At 41.9% G+C, this 17636-nt stretch overlaps 2 protein-coding genes across 6 annotated transcripts; both read left to right on the top strand.

The window, feature by feature from the left end:
• Position 1: 1 nt before the first annotated feature.
• Positions 2–2067, top strand: zcrb1 (zinc finger CCHC-type and RNA binding motif 1). Of its 3 annotated transcripts, none has more exons than XM_078243150.1 (8): positions 3–160; positions 306–408; positions 556–584; positions 725–836; positions 957–1064; positions 1233–1342; positions 1429–1504; positions 1704–2067. In XM_078243150.1, the coding sequence occupies exons 2-8, from the start codon at positions 325–327 to the stop codon at positions 1854–1856; spliced, it is 672 nt and encodes a 223-aa protein (XP_078099276.1). In that variant the 5' UTR covers positions 3–160; positions 306–324; the 3' UTR covers positions 1857–2067. The 3 variants fall into 3 exon arrangements, with proteins under 3 accessions (XP_078099278.1, XP_078099276.1, XP_078099277.1); XM_078243151.1 differs by having other exon boundaries at positions 3–167; XM_078243152.1 differs by lacking the exon at positions 957–1064 and having other exon boundaries at positions 2–160.
• A 1208-nt stretch (positions 2068–3275) lies between these two features.
• LOC144512371 (YY1-associated factor 2-like) lies at positions 3276–16878 on the top strand. 3 transcript variants are annotated; one of them, XR_013500995.1, is made up of 5 exons: positions 3276–3452; positions 3848–3973; positions 14560–14715; positions 15113–15523; positions 16203–16294. XR_013500995.1 is itself a non-coding variant. In XM_078243086.1 (4 exons), the coding sequence occupies exons 1-4, from the start codon at positions 3427–3429 to the stop codon at positions 15387–15389; spliced, it is 585 nt and encodes a 194-aa protein (XP_078099212.1). In that variant the 5' UTR covers positions 3276–3426; the 3' UTR covers positions 15390–16167. The 3 variants fall into 3 exon arrangements, 2 of the variants coding, with proteins under 2 accessions (XP_078099212.1, XP_078099213.1); XM_078243086.1 differs by lacking the exon at positions 16203–16294 and having other exon boundaries at positions 15113–16167; XM_078243087.1 differs by lacking the exon at positions 15113–15523 and having other exon boundaries at positions 3284–3452; positions 16203–16878.
• Positions 16879–17636: the final 758 nt, after the last annotated feature.

The raw sequence follows: 17636 nt of genomic DNA, 5'->3' as shown, positions 1-17636 counted from the left end.
GCGCACACGTCATCAAGTTGCGACGTACAGACATGGCGTTTGTTTCTGTTTGCTAAAGTAGCTAGCTGCATACAAATCATAATACATCCATGATACAAATACACACAATTCTGCTATTTTAAACACATTTAGATAGTATTCAACGGTGGAGGCTGTGTTGGTAAGTGGTACGTTTGGTTAATGTAGTCAGTTGATTGCAGTTACGTTAAAAGGTTTAACGCGACATGAATGAATTTAACAAGAAAGCTAAGTAGCTGTTTGTGCATTAAACAATGTTATGATCATCTGTCTTATTTATCTTACAGTGTGTCATATGCGTCCAGTATGAGCGGGGGTTTGGCACCAAGCAAAAGCACTGTGTATGTGTCAAACCTGCCATTCTCTCTTACCAACAATGACCTACACAAGGTAAGACAACAATTACAATTGTTGACAAGTGTTCATCAGTGTTGTGAAAAAATGTTGCTAATGATGCTTTTGTTTGGCAAAAAACCCACAAGTGAGTCAAAGTCCACCGTGGTCCTTACTGAAACAGATCACTTTGTCTCATTTCAGCTATTCACCAAATATGGAAAAGTTGTAAAGTAAGTAACGGCTCTATCATACTTTATTTGTTATCGTACAGCAATGTAGTGAAGGAATAACCCACAACAATCAATTAAAGGCTCTGGATACTTTTAAATTTAAAAAAAAAGATGATGTTAATAACTCATGCATATTTCAGGGTTACAATCGTTAAAGATAAAGACACTCGCCAGAGTAAAGGGGTGGCGTTTGTTCTCTTCCTGGACAGAGAATCAGCTCACAACTGTGCAAGAGCAGTGAATAACAAACAGGTGAGTCTGACACCATTACTGTTCATACTGTATGGCACTGAGCATTAGCTGCAGTTTCCTTGTGAGTGATGTTTCTAATATTCACTTGTTGTCAGACTTCCAAATGTGTTTGTCTCCCAGTTGTTTGGCAGAACAGTGAAAGCTAGCATTGCCGTAGACAATGGGCGAGCAACTGAGTTTATAAGACGACGGAACTACACAGACAAGACTAAATGTTATGAATGTGGGGTCAGTGCATATTTGACTATTTCTTTCTGTGAGATCATCACATTTATTGACTTACAGTTGCAAGTATAACCTTTTTTTTCTGCCTTGAATGGAAACAAAAAATGTGCAAAAAAAATCATCCCAGAAACCGTTGTCTGATTTTGTGCATTATTAAATGAAATCTCACAGGATACAGGACATCTGAGCTACGCATGCCCCAAAAACATTCTGGGAGAGAGGGAACCTCCAAAGAAGAAAGAAAAGAAAAAGAAGAAAAAGGCTGAACAACCTGAGCATGTGTAAGTATTTTATAGCTGATATTTTGTGAGATATTGTGTATTGGGTATAGTTGTTTTTGTAATTCCTACGTCTTTTCCCTTTTTAGTGAAGAAGAAGAAGAAAGTGAAGAAGAGGGAGAGGACCCAACCTTAGATAGTCTGAGCCAAGCAATAGCTTTTCAGGTAAGTGACGAATATAGAAATCCAAATAGGCTTCGCTACTGAAATGTAACGTACTCCCCCAAAAAAGTTGAGAGCTAGTAGGCAATATGAATAACTGCTGTTTGGACTGAGGCTATGGGAACTGGAAACACTTTCTGCATGTAAAATGTTATTATCTTTTAGCAGTGTCATATTTCTTCTGTCTTTTGTGTCCCTCCAGCAAGCCCGTATTGAGGAAGAGAACGAAACACAGAAGAAGCAGGCACGCTTGTCTCAAGAGGACAGTGCTCACGCTTCAACATCCTCAGACTCTAAGAAACCAAGGATCAAAAAGAGTGCATACTTCAGTGATGAGGAGGAGCTCAGTGATTAATAATAATACACAGTTTGGACATGAGTTGTTAGTCAAATATTGCTTTATTTTTGTAAATTGTATTGTATTATAGTGGGGATGCTTCCGTTGACACTGATGAATTTACATTTTCCTCTTTTTGTAACTAAGACATGTTCTGTTCTTGGATTGAGTGAGCATATGGTGTTTTTCCAAAGTCAGTCAGTCAATAAAACTTTTTTTCTTAATGACATACCAAATTAATTGTTGGTTGTTCCAGAATCAGATCAAGAATGCTGAAGAAAAACGATTTATTCATTTGCTTAGGTCGAAGCAAATGTAAATTTGGAAACAACTGATGCTGGAAATGTCCATTTTTATTTATCATTGATCAAATTAGTGGTTGGATTATTTATTTATATATATATATAATATAATTTTCTCCATAAAATATCAAAAGCGGTTATGTGTGTCAGTTAAGCATAATGGGTATTTGTATGACCAATTTTCTACTTGATACACCAACCACGATTAAGTGCCAAACTGTACTATTTGCAGTGATCTTGACAGTATGAATGCAAAAATGCTGTAAAATCTCATCTTCGGGACATAAAGGAGATCCAGCTGATGTGAAAAGGTTTGGGAACCCCCGGCCTCAGTCTGGGGCTCATCCCATCATTTGAAAAGCAGCATGATAGATGAGAGTCGCGGTACAGTGATCGCTTTGGAATTTGGTTTTTGATGCTCGCTTGCGTCAGCACGCGAATAAAGCGAGGGATTTCCCGATATTTAATGCAGCTGTGGTAAGGTCTCAATAGCTGCGGTATTTCTGCAGTCTTCGAGTCAAAGTCGTAAGTGCAGGGAGATGAGAGGATTCCAAGTACAGTGAGCTGATATGAGTGGTTAACACATTGCTTTAAACGCAGCATTTGCTACAATGGCTTTTGTTGCATTTAGGTGCTGTCGGAAATTAAATCGTTATAGGGCTCGTGACAAGGAGAATGGATAAAGCGGGCAACTGCTGCAAAACATTAATCTCATTCGATGACTAGCAGTAAAATGATGCATTAAATGTATGTGTAATCGTAATGTAACAAATTACCGTAGTCGTTTTTTTTGCACTGCGCGTTAATGTTCCTAATTTTATATTCCATCATGCTACTTTGAGTTTTTGTGCACGAGCTACTATGTATTTGTTGAAGTGAAGCAAGCATGTGGCAAGACCATTTAAATCAAAGACAGAATGAGAAGATTTTTTCCTGATTAAAGGTGTGCAAACATGCGTATATACGGTTGTATATTTGAGTCAGTTTAAGAACATAATGTTAGCGGGTCACGTTTGTCATTTTTTGTTTTTAACACCCTTAGTACACAGAAGTACGAGTGTACAGCGGGTACGTGAAGGCGGCACAGATTCATCAAGAGGAATGTCAGCCTCAGGAAGTAACCCTGCATCTGATTGGCCAAAGCGAGTCACGTGATCATTTCCCAAGCGGAGTTTCCACGACAGCTGGAAGCCGAGCGGCACAGGCGCATCGCTTCTTTGCTAAAATTATTGGAAATAACAAGACTTCTGCTCGTCTCAGCACCTCCAGATAAACCCTGGTCTGGCATGGGCGACAAGAGGAGTCCCACAAGGTAACGACCGAGTTAGTGCGTACCTAGATATTCAAGCTAGGAGAGGGGAGCGGACATCGACAAGCGCACGAAAAAAAAAAAAAAAGGGTTTTCTCCACTGTCTCTCTCTCTTTCGTCTCTCTCTCTCTCTCACTGCATGTGTCTATGTTCGCGTGCGGGTGTGTGCGCGCGGGTGTTAAAACCTCATCGCCAATTACAGTGTCGGATCACAGCGCGCTTGCAGATGATTTCCTAAATCCTATAGGCTAACCCAGATGTTTGCTATCGATAGCCTTCGTGGATGCGAGCTGAACTCACTCTTGTCTCCTCTCGCCCCTTTTCTCTTTTCTCCCACCATTTCTTTTCGTTTTTAATTTTATGCTTTTCTTTTTGTTTGTACATTTATTGTTTTAAAGGCCGAAGCGTCAACCGAAGCCCTCCTCCGACGAGGGGTTTTGGGACTGCAGCGTGTGCACGTACAAGAACACAGCAGAGGCTTTTAAGTGCATGATGTGTGATGTCAGGAAGGGGACGTCAACAAGGTAAGGCGATGGATATACATTATCTTTTGGTCTCTTTTGCAATAGCTGGTCCCGAAGGGGTGGACCTTGGGGACTCGGGACTCGGGACTCGGGGACTGCCCCCCCCAACAAAATGAGCAGTTCTCACTACCACCCCTCTCCCTCTAAGCAATTTGTGCATTTGTACCGTGAGACAATGGATTGAGATAATTGTATATTTTTTTAGATATTTAAACCATCCCACTGTTACTATCCTATATACAGTTCAGACAGTAAACATAAACAAATATGGCACAGGCTGGTTCTTTTCTTGTAGTTTTCATTTTCAATTGCATTTATGCAATAGAAAAGATATGACAATTACTTTATCACTGTTAACTTCAAACTCAACAATTCTCAATCAATTCACTTTTCACTTTACTCTGAGCAGTGCATTAGTCTCCATGTTCTTGCCAGGCTGTTCACACTGACCTCCGTAAAATGAGGGAGAGGGATGGCTAGCTCACACACACACACACACACACACACACACGCACACCTTGTTGCCCCAGAGATATTTGTAACAGACCAGGGGGGGGGGGGGTGCTTCTAATATGCATGCACACAAGCTCACACACATAGAAAGGTACTCAAGCATAAAAATACCTAGCATGTAGGTACACACACTCTGTGCCCTCTGTGCTGTGGCTGGCATTTGTCCTGACATCCGTGATTTGAGGCAGGAAATGTCCGTTATTCCTGAGTGGCAGTCATTATCAGGATGAAAACACAACAAAGGGTGAAGAAGAGGAAGTGTAGCTGTTAGCTCTGGTTATGGGAAACAGTGTGTAATGTTACTTGATCTCCCTCTTTAATGTATCCGCTCCTGCATTAGCACAACTTTCCCAATGATTTAACAACAACAACAACAACAACAACACATCAGTGCAGTTGTCAGCTTTGATGTCTTTTCAGAATTGTATTGTATTTCTTGTGTTTGCATGCACTTAAATGCCTGTGTGTTTTTGTGTCTGCACTTGTGTATGTGGGAGGGCTAGCTGTGAAAAGAGGTTGTCAGAGCAGCTGCCAGACAGACAGCCATAGCTCATTACTATGCAACAGCTTAATCAGCCCGCTGTCATCAGATACACACACACACACACACACACACACACACACACACACGTACAGATGCACTCAACATGCACATTTTACACATGACATGTTCGTACACAAACACACATTCTTAACACATGCACCCATAATCACACACTCAAGTGCACAGTTGCTGCTTGCACAAACAAAGCAATTGAGCAGCAGACATACTGTTGTCATAGGGTTCAGCCTATTGCAGTAGAGCGTTGATTGTTGAGAGGACACTCCAGGGACTCTGTGTGTGTGTGTGTGTGTGTGTGTGTGTGTGTGTGCGCTTCTGTAAAAACAAGCGGCCGGCAGCTTTGCCAAGAACCTGTCTGAATCCTCACTTCACCAAAAGCTGTGACACCCTTTGTCTTCCCCATCTGGGCATTTTTGGGGAAGTTGGCAAGGACACAAGGACCAGTATTCCTCGCCACACCCCTGATGATAAATTTAGAAAATGTCCATGAGAAGGTCTTATTTAATGTTAATAATAACCCACTGTCTTCCCAACTGCAGTGCTGCAGAAGTGTTGTAGTAGTAATAGTGTTTGTCATGCTCTTTTTTTTTTCCCTTTCCCAGAAGGCCATACACAAACCACCACACGCAGGCTAATACTGCAGCAAAATGGCCACACAGGTGGTCGCAGCTGTTAACGACCGAACACAACAGTCAAGTGGATTTCTCAGCGAGCAAGCCAAAGGTGGTAAAGGGCATACAACATGCAGAATATAAATGTAGGACACGACAAATTCCCTCGCTGGTTACTAAACAAGCATGACTGAGCTGTTACTGCGAAGTAATGAATTAATGCTCGACACAGGCGAGGAGTTGTCTCGTAGCCGGAAGGTCACAGGTTTTGACAGCCAGTGTGGGCTCAGTGGAAGAGGCTTAAATCAACTTATCACTTGTCATAGGTTGAAAACACCACCTAACTGCATAAAGTGTCACTTTTCCTGACAGGATCAGTAAATACTAGAGGTGATGGATGCCATAAAAAAATATGGAATATTTTGGCTCATGGTAGAGAAATATTTTAAGAGCAAGAGAGTTTGCATGTAGATGGCCGTCAAGAGATAACAATGAATGTTTTATGAAGGTGAGGTTTTTGCAGATCTCGCTGCCTAGATCCCTCTGATGTGGAGGGATGATCTACTGCAGGGCCCCAAAGCCGGCTGCTGATTGAAAGCACATCGTTGAGGGCTGCGAGTTTGACTGCAGACAGGGACACATCAGCATCAGGATTGCACTCGCTTATCAGAGGAGGTGGAGTGAAATGGAAGAGAGAGAGAGAGAGAGACAGATTGACAAAAGAGGGAACCGGCTGACGTTCCGCTAATTCTGTCAGCGGCTCGAAAAACTTGTGCAGCTAGGGAGTCAACTTTGAGGAAACGGGGCATTGGCATCGCAAAAACATTAGAGTTTTTAAATATTCTCTCTACACCTAAATGTATTTAAAGGAAATGCACACTGACTGCAAACCTGATGTAGTCATTTTTTTTATTTTTTTTTATATACAGTATTTTTAATTAAAGTCGTCCTAAGGGGAGCTTTGGGATCACAACATATCATGCAGCATCATTACCTGATGACTTTGCTGAGAAAAAGTGGGAGACATTTTCTTTCTTCCTGCGACTCTTTGGGATCAGTCCCAGCCTCTGAAAAGCAGCATGATAGATGAAAGTCATGGTGCAGTGGCGTGGTGCTTAAAAAGAGGTTTGATATTTGATAAGTGCAAGGCCACAGGTTTGATTCCTACATCAGCTGAAACTACCCAGAGTGTCCTTGAGCAAGACATTGAAGGCCTCCCAGTGTACCCATAATGACTTGTCCTGGAGTGTCATCTTAATGTTTAAAGGTAGAAGACGAGGCATGTTTCGTGGAGTTAACGCACCTGTCTGGTGTTTGGAATAGCTTGAATAAGCTGAAAATGTAACGTGAAGTGGTGCTGACAGCCAGTAGTATTTGGCTAAGGAAGTTGTTTAGGTTTGGGTTTAGCAGCTAAGTGTAATAGAGCGGCTTGTGTGTATGTGTGACCTTCTCTTGTGTCTAGCTTACACCACCTGCGTCTGTTCGCTGAGCTCTGACAAGTCAGGCCCGCCAGGGAAACGCTCGGTGTGTGCATGCTCTGAGCTTGTTTAGCAGCATTCTATTTCTACAGGTCAGGACAGTGAGCTTGGTCTTGTTCTGATTAGTTCTCTCGCTGCCTTTGGCTCTCTTGTGTGTATTCACTTTCTCCCTACCTTCATCTCTCAGCTATTCCTGTTTGGTCTCTCTCTGCCTCTCTCTCTCTCTCTCTCTCTCTCTCTCTCTCTCTCTCTCTCTCTCTCTCTCTCAAGTTGAACTTAACCTAAGGCGTCTCTTAGTGACAGATTGACTGATGTGCACATTTTGTCAGCTCCACCTAAACAACCACAAGCTATTCTGGCTGGCTGGCTGGCAACCTGTCAGCATCTGGCTGTTTAGATGTTGTTTTATCATCCTCCGCACATGCTCGCCCTCACAGTTCATGTGCAGTGCGCACACACTAAAACTTGGGCTGTAATTGTGCAATTCCCTTTAAAAAATAAAGTAGCTTTCAATATGACGTAGTTCAAACTACGTGTAGGATTCAAACATTTTTATTGAGTTTATCATACGAATAAAAATATGGACGAATAACAGAGGCAAGACAGATATGTATTGAGGCAAGTACCTATTAAACCATGTAAGTTAAGTTGTAAGTTTGTAACCTAATATAAGTAGAGTAGGGCTGCAACTAGAGATGTTCCGATACCAGTATCGGTATCGGCTCTGATACTGCCTAAAACGCTGGTATCAGGAAGTACTGGAGTTTATGCACCGATCCGATACCACGTAATAAAGCCCTAAAGAAAAAATACGTTAAAAGTAGTTTATGTTCTTTTTCCGTTTTAACTGACTGTCAAACTGCAGAATAAAAGAAAGTTCTGTGGCATTCATGTTTCACAAAGAGTTTAACCTGAGCCAGACTGACAACAAAGATAGAAATCATATCACTTCCATACAGGGATAGTATACAGTTGTTAAAACATAATAAAATATATGACACACTGGTATCGGATCGGTACTCGGTATCGGCCGATACGCAAGTTCAGGTATCGGAATCGGTATCAGGAAGCAAAAAACGGCATCGGACCATCTCTAGCTGCAACTAACAACTAGCATTTCACCAAAAGGAGGCAGTGATTAATCACAAGATAAGTGAACAAAACATGAAAAAAGGGAGTGTAGTGAAATAAATTCTGATGCAGATATCGGTAATGAATTGTTGCCATTTCGAAACTTTTGCGTGAACTTTACAAATCTAGCCAGTGATTGGTTGCAGTAGATATCCATTACAAAAATGAGATATGATCAGCCTGCTGGAGCCATCGGATTATTTGAAAACAGAAACTGTTTTGTTGCATAGACTAAGTTTATCTTCAAAGTGTATGGTGGGTTTTAAATTTGGGATTCAAAATGCAATACAGAACTTCTAATGCTAAAAGGAAAGGATTAATCATCTCTTTTCCTATCTGTTTATGCTCTCAAAGTAGCTGCATTGGTAGCAATGTGTGCAACCGCCATGGAATACTAATATACAATATGTACATACATTAAAATGCTGCCTGAAGAAAAAGACATGTTTGAAATGCACAGTGTAACGTGTGAATTAGTTGTACTCCCATATTGTTCCACTGCCTCTGTACACCTATATACTGCATATGCAACAATGCAGTTTGCTTTCGGCAATGAAATCAGTTACCCGTTACTCACATCTCTATTATGGGTATTATTAGCTCCCTAACTTCCCTCCTCCACACGTTTTTACAGCGTCAAGATTTTAAATCCTTTTAAGTAATAAACTAATCTGGTTCTTAGCTGGCAACATGCGTGGGAGTAAGCTAATTTACCAGACACAACCAGTACAGTATATACCGCCGTTTGGCTGCTGTGTTAATGTTAATTTCCCCAATCTGATTACACAACATGCAAATAAGCAGCAGAGAGCCACACATTCGACTCTCACATCGTGAGTCATGTGTTTTCATTCATTATTTAAGCACTATGAAGGTAAATGCTAGGTTTGTTTTGCCACACCTTTGGTGCTAAATGTTGAGTCACGTATATCCGCAGAAAAGTAGAGGGATTAAAGAAACCTATCCAGGTCTTTTCAGACATTGTTGCTTGTGTTTTGGAATAGTTCTTGGGCAGGCGAGGCAACAACAAATACCGATAAACGGGGTGTGAGTGACAACATGGGATGTTATTTATATGAATAAGTGACATTATTACTGAAACTGTAAGTAGAATTATTAATACACAATTGGTGTTTGATCACCGCATCTAAATGACTACATCCTCTTATAAAAGTCACACAGTCGGCTCAGTCGTGTGGGTTACTGGTTTTAGCGCTCACGCTGCACACAAACACTGAGTGTACACCAGGGACAATGAAGCGGCTGTTATCACGTCACAGTGGCTCAAGATTATGGCTACGTGATAAGCCTGTAATTACTGCGGTGACACTGATGCATGACATACTGCTGTATGTGTGTATGCCTGTGTGCAGGCGGGCCTATGTAAGAGAGGAGATGGTGCTATAGTGTGGCTAGTGGACTGTAGAAGGTGTCATAAACCACAGGACGTGGAAAGCCATCTGTCTCTCTCTCTCTTCCACACACACACACACACACACACACGGTGGGAGCATGTACAGGCAGGGAGAGACATTAATCATTGGGTTGGAGGAGCTCCCAGGAGCAGCCTACGTCCTGCTGATAGAAGACTTGACACACACCTACACCTAGATTGAGAGTGTTCAACAGGGCATAAAATAAGCTATTTCACAATGATCTTACAATCATCACAGAACACTGAGATGAGATTTGTTTATAGCAGCACACCCCAGTGCCTATTTGCAGTCCATCGGCTGTCCTGTAAGCTGTTTGCTCATCACACACTGTACTCGACAAATGTTAGCGAGCAGTCCAAACATCTGCAGATTTCTGCACTGCTGTCTTTTGGGTGCGACACTTTACGAGTGTAACATTTTAAAGAGCAAATGGCTGGTATAATGGCCAAAGGTGCCCTGTCAGGACTAGAGACAGCATTGTGAGCTTTTGAAAATAAGATCACCTCTCATGATTATACTATACTACTAATCAAAACTACGACGGCTTCCCCTAAAGACTGGCCAGACTTTGAGAGCAGAACACTTGTTTTTTTAGGCAAGCACTGCACTTCTCAGCGCACCTCATTTGTATGGACCTTCCTGTCCTTGTACAAACACGTCACCTCCCGAGGTGAGAGTTTGGATTTGTTACAGCACCATTGTTACGTATTGTTATGTTTTGGGGTGGACAGACGCAATTAAACTGGAGTGCTTTCTTTCTTTTGGGTGGAGATGAAACAGTTGGTAGTAAGTAGTTTGCAATCAAACTGTTTACAAGGTCTGTAAAGAACTGAGTAACCGCGTTAGTATAGTAGTAAAAGATGATGCAGTTCAGATTTTCAAGTGTTGAACATCGAAAGGCCACAAAACCAATCGTCACTTTTTTCTCATTTTGTGATGACCTTGTATCGACGTATTTATCCAAATTTTGTGATTATTAACAGATAAAGTGAAGGCATAAGTGTCGCTTTATGGGTTGAAAACGTTCTCATGTCTTAGGCTAAATAAACCATTTGAAAACCCATTGTATTGTCTGAAAAATGCACAAAACTGAAAACAGGCCGGTTTTTATTAACTCATGAAAATGTTTTGGAAATTCATTATTTTAACAGGACAGGGATGTAATGGTATGTTAATTTGAGTTTAAGCAGATTAGACCACTCATAGTCACTGTTTTTTCTAAGCCTAAGGTTATTATGACTGGTCTATAAACAAATTATGGCTCATACACACTACCACACCATCTGGGTTACTGATGAGTCTCTGTGAGCTGTGGTGTTTATGAGCTGCTGTGGCAGAAACTTGATGGTCAAACCATCCTGAGTCATAATTAGACCACCTACTGAATTTTGTATGTGACCAAATCAGGACCAGAGAAAATATTTTCAGGCAGTGTGTTGGTTCATCGACTGCTTTGTTGGTAGAGGAGTGTGAGGTCAGTGGGTGCATCAGAAGGAGGGCGAGAGATAGTGATAGATGGTTTGTGTGTGTGTGTGTGTGTGTGTGTGTGTGTGTGTGTGTGTATATGACATATTTGCAAAGGGGTCAGCCAGAGTTCCCCCCTCAGTGAAATGTGTGCGTAAAAGAGAGACTTTATGTTTTCCTGACTACATTAAAAGATATTTAAAATGAAGAGATTACGATTTCCTTTTCAAGGAAATGGAATTCGGTGTGTTTAAGCCCTCACGTGACGTCCTAATTTCCCAGTGTGGGACTCCATTAGCTGCTGTGGAATAGATGGCATGGAGCAAACATCGATTGGAACAACAGTTCCAACACGCAGTATTAATGTCAGAAAGAATAGGCCGTTACATTAGGCACAGAAATTCCTGTTGCAATCAATAGACGCACGCACACAAACACACACTCAGTTTCCAGATGGAGGCCAGTGGCAAAAGGCCTAAGTGCTAAGATAATAACTATTTGATTGGGTTAACAGAGGTAGCTCTGTTTAGGCCTGCTGCTTTGCCTCACAGTGATATTAGCTTGTCTCCTCTTTCACCTCCAGGTTATTGAGCTGGCTCTATTAGTGAAAATCGACTTCATTGTTATACACGAAGAAAATGGGATGTACAAAATATGTTTATATTTGGCCCCAATCGCTCTCAGGCATAGCCAGTCTTTTCATTTTAAATAGAAAATAGCACAATTAGCCTTTTTTTTTTTTTCTTCTTCTGATCGCACATCAGGCAAAACATACAGCGCTCATTTGCAGCTTTAATGAGTGACAGAGATAGTAGTAATTCATCTGCTCATTACATACAGTAAATCACAGGAACCATATAAGCGCATAATGACATCCAGAAATCATATCAAAGACAAATCAAAAGGAGGTTATGAATGAGGCAGCTGGTTGTCTTGGTTTTATTTTTGGAAGCTGGTAACATTTAGCCCGAGGGCAGGATGGTCCATTCTGTTCTGACAATTGCTGTTTTGTGCTTCAGTAAATTCAGAAAACTAGACATCAAACACTTCATTGTTTTAGTTTAAAAGGAGTGCCGCAAATTATTTGAGCTAGAGGACTTTGAGAGGCCTCTGCTTTTATTTAAAAAAGGTGTCAGCAGTTCTGCAGCGTCGTGCTGACAAGACAGACATATTAGAGGATCTCGACATCTCCTCCCTATCAGATGGTTATGTAGGCCAAGAGACCCATTTGCATTTTGCTCTAGCCTTGCTAGCATCACTGCATGTTCTGAGAATGCAATAATAACTCTGAAGAAAAACTGACTCTGGGAGAGACTCTTTGAAGCTGGGCCCCAATTTAGGTCATCCCAGAACTGTTAAACAACAGCTTTGCCCTTAGAACAAGACAGCAGACCAGCAGCCCCGGCTTGTATATTTCCTATTAGAAAATGAGGTGGAAGCCTCTAAATTAAGCTAAATAGGCCACCAAGTGGCGCATTGTCGGGCAACACTTGGCCAGGTGCTCAAACTAATTTTGTGGATGGATTTTGACAAGTCCAGTGCCTTTGTACACTCTGTACTTGTACTGTGTTTCAGCCGTATAATTACATTAGGCAAGTGCAAAAGGGCATTTGAAGCACCTGGAGGCCAATGTATTGTAATTGCAATACTTTTCGAAGGGTTCATACACACAGGTTAGTATAGTTGAGTGAAGCTGTTGTACAGTGTTACCAACAGAGAGTTACAGTATGAAAGCATCAATACAATGCTTAGCTTACATTCTAAGATCAATATTTTCATGAGCAGTAGTTTGAAGCTTACATTGCACAGAAACTGGATGGTTAATTATGAAATTAAATTATGAATTACAAATATGACTGCTCAACAGGGCTCAGAAAACACACTGTGTTCTTCTGCTGTTCTCATCATGCCCTCATGCTTCATCTGCTCACTGCTGTGTGTGTGTCTGTGTGTGTCTGTCTGTGTTTGCATGCATGTGTGCAGTCACGTGCATGGGCCTTAATATGCCTGATTGTATGTGTCTGTTGATTGCATTTAAAGCATGCATATGTTTTCATGTGCACCCATTTTGGATTTGTATACACCACTTTGGCTTTTTGGTGTATGCTGTAATGTGCATAGGTGCATTCATACATACAACTGTTGTGTTGATGTGTGTGCATGCAAAATCAGGCACTAGATGTGTAGGCTCTCTCAACAGATGGCCTTCAACACACTCGCCTCTCGGCTAGGGCTCTTGCCAGCCCCAAAACACACACACACACACACACACACACACACACACACACACACACAAATACGATCGCAGCCCTCATGCATGCAAACGGTTGCCAGACCAATTGCATAATGTATAATTTTTGAGACAGCAGGCACTCATGAAGGATGGAAATGTGACTGTGAGGAGAAATATTTTATTCACCCTGAAGTTCTATTTGATATCGGATTTGTCTTTTAGCATTCTGCGGAGCTTGTGTATGAAGGTGCATCATCCTCACTTATCAGGCAAACATTGCCATCAGCGATCACTGTTTTCTCTGTCATCAATAACAAACCAGGGACCATGACTTTTGACGCAAGGCAGAAAAACCATTATGGTGTGTTTTGTACGTAATCTATAATCAAAATCTTAAAATCCATCATGGAAAATATAATTACACTCTGACAGAAGCCATTTACACAACTGACAGCGATCACGGATGGGAAGCCAGTGAGGGATCATGCCCCCTGGTGCTGCAGTAGTGACTACTGATTGTAAAAAGAAGCAGCAGGTGACACACTTTATGGCTGTTTACACCCTCGCCTGGAGTTATAAGAGACAAAGACTGCAGTGCAGGAGAATTCCACATTTGGGAAGAACGGGGAAAAACATATTGGGTGTGACCTTTTTAATAAAAATGTGACATACTCTGGTTGAGTTCAGAGCTGATCTCACTTCTTCTCTTACCAAACAACAAAACACCACTCTTAGTTAGTTTTATAAAAGCAAGTAGAAAACATAACGTGCATGCCTCCTATGTAATCCGACTTCTGAGTATTTTGCACGCTTACAATTCCTATCACATCTTTGTGTTCACCAAAACAGCTCTCAGCTTGTCAATGTTTATCCCTCTGAGCCTTAAAACAAGTCTGTGCAGGTATACTTCATATCTCACAGATGGCTAAATCCTGGATTTTATTCTGAGTGCACTTAGTATGTGGTGCCACTTGCTGCCAGTGTTAAGAAACACTTCAGCAGCACCATCCTAACCAGCACTGGCAGTGATTATTGGCTCTTGATTATGGTCGAACGCTAGCATGAAGCCATGTGCTCACTGTGATTTTCCCTGTCATTAATCTGCCACTCTCTGTCTCTCCCTCTTTATTCCCCCCCCCCTTCCCCTACCCGGATCAGGAAGCCTCGTCCCGTCTCCCAGCTCGTCTCGCAGCAGCAGGTAACGCAGCAGTTTGTGTTGCCCTTGCAGCCCAAAAAGGAGAAGAAGGAGAGAGTAGAGAGGGAGAAGAGCGACAGAGAACCGGCGCTCAAGAAGAACAGTCACAAGAAGATGAGGTAAACAAGCTGACACAGGGTTGGGGGTGGATCAACCGGAATCAGATATTACAGGGATGCATGAATAAACACTAGAAACTATAGATGGTGTTTATGTTGCCACCTGAAGTGAGGTTGATGTGTTGTCATATTTCATAAAGTACTTCAAACGATAGACGTGAGGAGGGTGGGAAACACCAGAAAATAAATTTCAAAGCAGTGTCTGGAAAAGCTCTTTTCAGTTTTCAGTGACATGGTAGCAGAAAGATCAAGGTGCTTTCACTCCTGGGTAAATCAAAAATAGAATTTTGCAAGGGCTGATTAATGCACAATCTCATGCAGGATTTTAAAGTGGGACGACCCTGGGGTTGTCCTCTGCTGTTCTGTTTTGGTGTGTGTGTGCCTTTTTTACTTCCAGGGTGTTCCAGGGTGCCTGTAGGCGGAGTCAAGGCCAGGGTTGCAGAGGAGATGTGGCACACCTGTACTGCCTGGCTCACCTGTACTTAAGATGGCTGCAGAACATGCTCTTGCTCTCTCTTCACCATGCCACACCTCGGGGACACTCCAGCTTCTCCACTATCCACTATTTTCTGACTCTTATTTTTACACACACACCTCATGAGACACTCACCCATACACTCCTGGCACTACTGATATTAAACATAAAAAAACATGGAAATCCATGTTTTTCTTGATGTTTATGGTAATCTGTAGTTTGGCCGCATTTGTGGAGCTTCCTCTTTTTTTGCAAGAAGGAGCCAACTTGTAACAAATGGGGGCTCGTCTGGGATCCATCCCGGTTTATTTTTCACTTTCTCTTCTGCCTTGAGTAAGTTTATGAGCCTAGTTGGTGTTGGTTTTGTTGTTTCAACTAAGGAGATGGTTGTGCGAGTGGTTTAAAGGTGTGTTTTCAGTAACCGTAGATACCTAGTATTGGGCGTTGAGTGTCAGTTGTACTTGTTGAAACAGGAGGAAGTTCGGCAAACAAAACTGTGATGGTTGTGAAACATTTGAGTGTCTCAGGGTGGGAAAGCGAGGGAATTGTAGAAAAGAATAGAGGCTGAGTTAACTAAACAGTTTGTGCCTGGTGTGGGGCATCAAGGGTGTTTACCTTTAGAGTTACCGTTCCCAGTAGGATCAAGCAACATTGTCTCCCTTGGGGGCTTGTTGGTTTGTTATTTTAATTAGTTATTTTTTGCATGAACACGATTTGACGTTTTGTCTGTCTTGGGTATACTTCCATGGCAGTCTAGATGAGTAACAGGGATCCTGGGGCTTAACCAGGTCATAGAGTTTTTGAGCAGCAGGGCAGTAGTGTGGTTGCATCATTTTGCCTGATTTAAGTTCTAGCACCGAAACATTGCAAATAATTATATTCTTGAAGATAGACAGTTTGGGAGGTTGTTAGCAAAGAAATAGCCTTAAAATACTTTCTCAGGTTTTTTTTTTTTTCTTTTTTTTCTTTTTTTTTTTCTCTTACTCTCCCCAACTATTTCTCACTCACTCAGGCCGAGGTTAAAAAACATTGACCGGAGCAGCGCCCAGCACCTGGAGGTGACGGTTGGGGACCTGACAGTCATCATAACGGACTTTAAGGAGAAGGCCAAGCCCTCGTCCACCTCGGCTACGCCATCCAGCACCGCGTCTACGGCTGACCACCACAGCCAGAACGGCTCCAGCTCAGAGAACACAGAGAAGGGGCTTTCCCGTTCCTCTTCTCCCAGAGGAGAGGGGGGCTCAGTCAACGGAGAGTCCCACTGAGTCACCCCCTCGAAATCTCCCTCGGCCTCAAACCCCATCTCATCTGCAAGCCCACAGGTCACTGGTGGGACATCCTGCCTCTACTTTAGAGCTGCACATTACTGACTAAAACAGTTTTGCTTTCTTTCTTTTGGATATTACAATTTCAATAGGAACCAAACAACAGATTTGGCAATTTTAAATCAGTTTAAAGATTCTTCACAGCAGTGGAATTCTGCATTTAGAAAGCAATATAAAAAGACCTTTTGCTCCATCTTCGAAGTTTTTAGTGACCTACATTTTCACATGGACATTAAGTGTAATCGAAAGGATCCCGCACGCTGTCCAAACCTTGCTACAAGAACATTTACTAAAAGAATTTTATTCTGACGAAGAACTTCCTCAGAACAGATCGGAAATGTCTGAATAAATGTTGGGACAAGCTTAATGGCCCTGTGCGGTTTCTTTCAGATGCACCTGCCTGTCCAGGTGTTTCTTTTTCTTTTGTTTTTATACTTTTGTTAAACGAAATGTGCAGCCCCACCCTCGACATTACCTTCAGCGGCCGGCAGAGTGACCTATTCTTCCCCCATGTGGAATCTTCAGCCTCTGTCTGGAATCTTTACCTAGCCGTTATAAACCTGAACCATCTATTACGCACTCTCAGTGTCCCTACACTGAATCTTCAACCTCTCAGCAAACCTTTGCTCCTGCACTCGATTACTCCAAGCTTTTACTTGTGGACTGCCTCTGCTGTGGAGTGACTTTTGACATAGCACAGCGGCTGTACTCTGACTGGCACCATTTGGTGTTTTTGGGGTAATGTTTGGAGCAGGTTGTTTAGTTCAGGTAATGCTCGTTATGTCCATATAAAAGGACATCGGGCAGGTTTTGATAAAAGCCCTCTTTTAAATGGTGCGGGAACATATCGTTTATGATTTTAAAAAGGAAAATATCGGTGTTTTTTGTTTTCAGTTTGTGTCAATCTACATTACCCCTCTTTTTGGTTTGCACATAGTCGTGTCATATTGGAGATAAAAATCAGGGTTTTGTTTTTCTATCTTTGCAGCCATTCATTTTGTACCACTAACTTGCATTAAGTGATATTTTTGATATGTTAAAAGCTAAATATATTGAGAAGTAGCAATTAGCAGCCCTCCGGGACAGAAAAACGTGGAAATGCCAAAAACTGCAGTCCCTCA

Source organism: Sander vitreus, chromosome 23 (genome assembly GCF_031162955.1).
Source record: "Sander vitreus isolate 19-12246 chromosome 23, sanVit1, whole genome shotgun sequence".
NCBI classification, from domain to species: domain Eukaryota; kingdom Metazoa; phylum Chordata; class Actinopteri; order Perciformes; family Percidae; genus Sander; species Sander vitreus.
Note: the sequence above shows the minus strand (reverse complement) of the source record. Positions and strands in the feature narration are given on the sequence as shown.

Coding starts and splice junctions, on each gene's coding strand:
- zcrb1 (XM_078243150.1), top strand. CDS start 325: ATGAGCGGGGGTTTGGCACCAAGCAAAAGCACTGTGTATGTGTCAAAC. Junction 409..555: donor CCAACAATGACCTACACAAG/GTAAGACAACAA, acceptor GTCTCATTTCAG/CTATTCACCAAATATGGAAA. Junction 1,065..1,232: donor CTAAATGTTATGAATGTGGG/GTCAGTGCATAT, acceptor GAAATCTCACAG/GATACAGGACATCTGAGCTA.
- LOC144512371 (XM_078243086.1), top strand. CDS start 3,427: ATGGGCGACAAGAGGAGTCCCACAAG. Junction 3,453..3,847: donor GACAAGAGGAGTCCCACAAG/GTAACGACCGAG, acceptor ATTGTTTTAAAG/GCCGAAGCGTCAACCGAAGC. Junction 14,716..15,112: donor AACAGTCACAAGAAGATGAG/GTAAACAAGCTG, acceptor TTTTACTTCCAG/GGTGTTCCAGGGTGCCTGTA.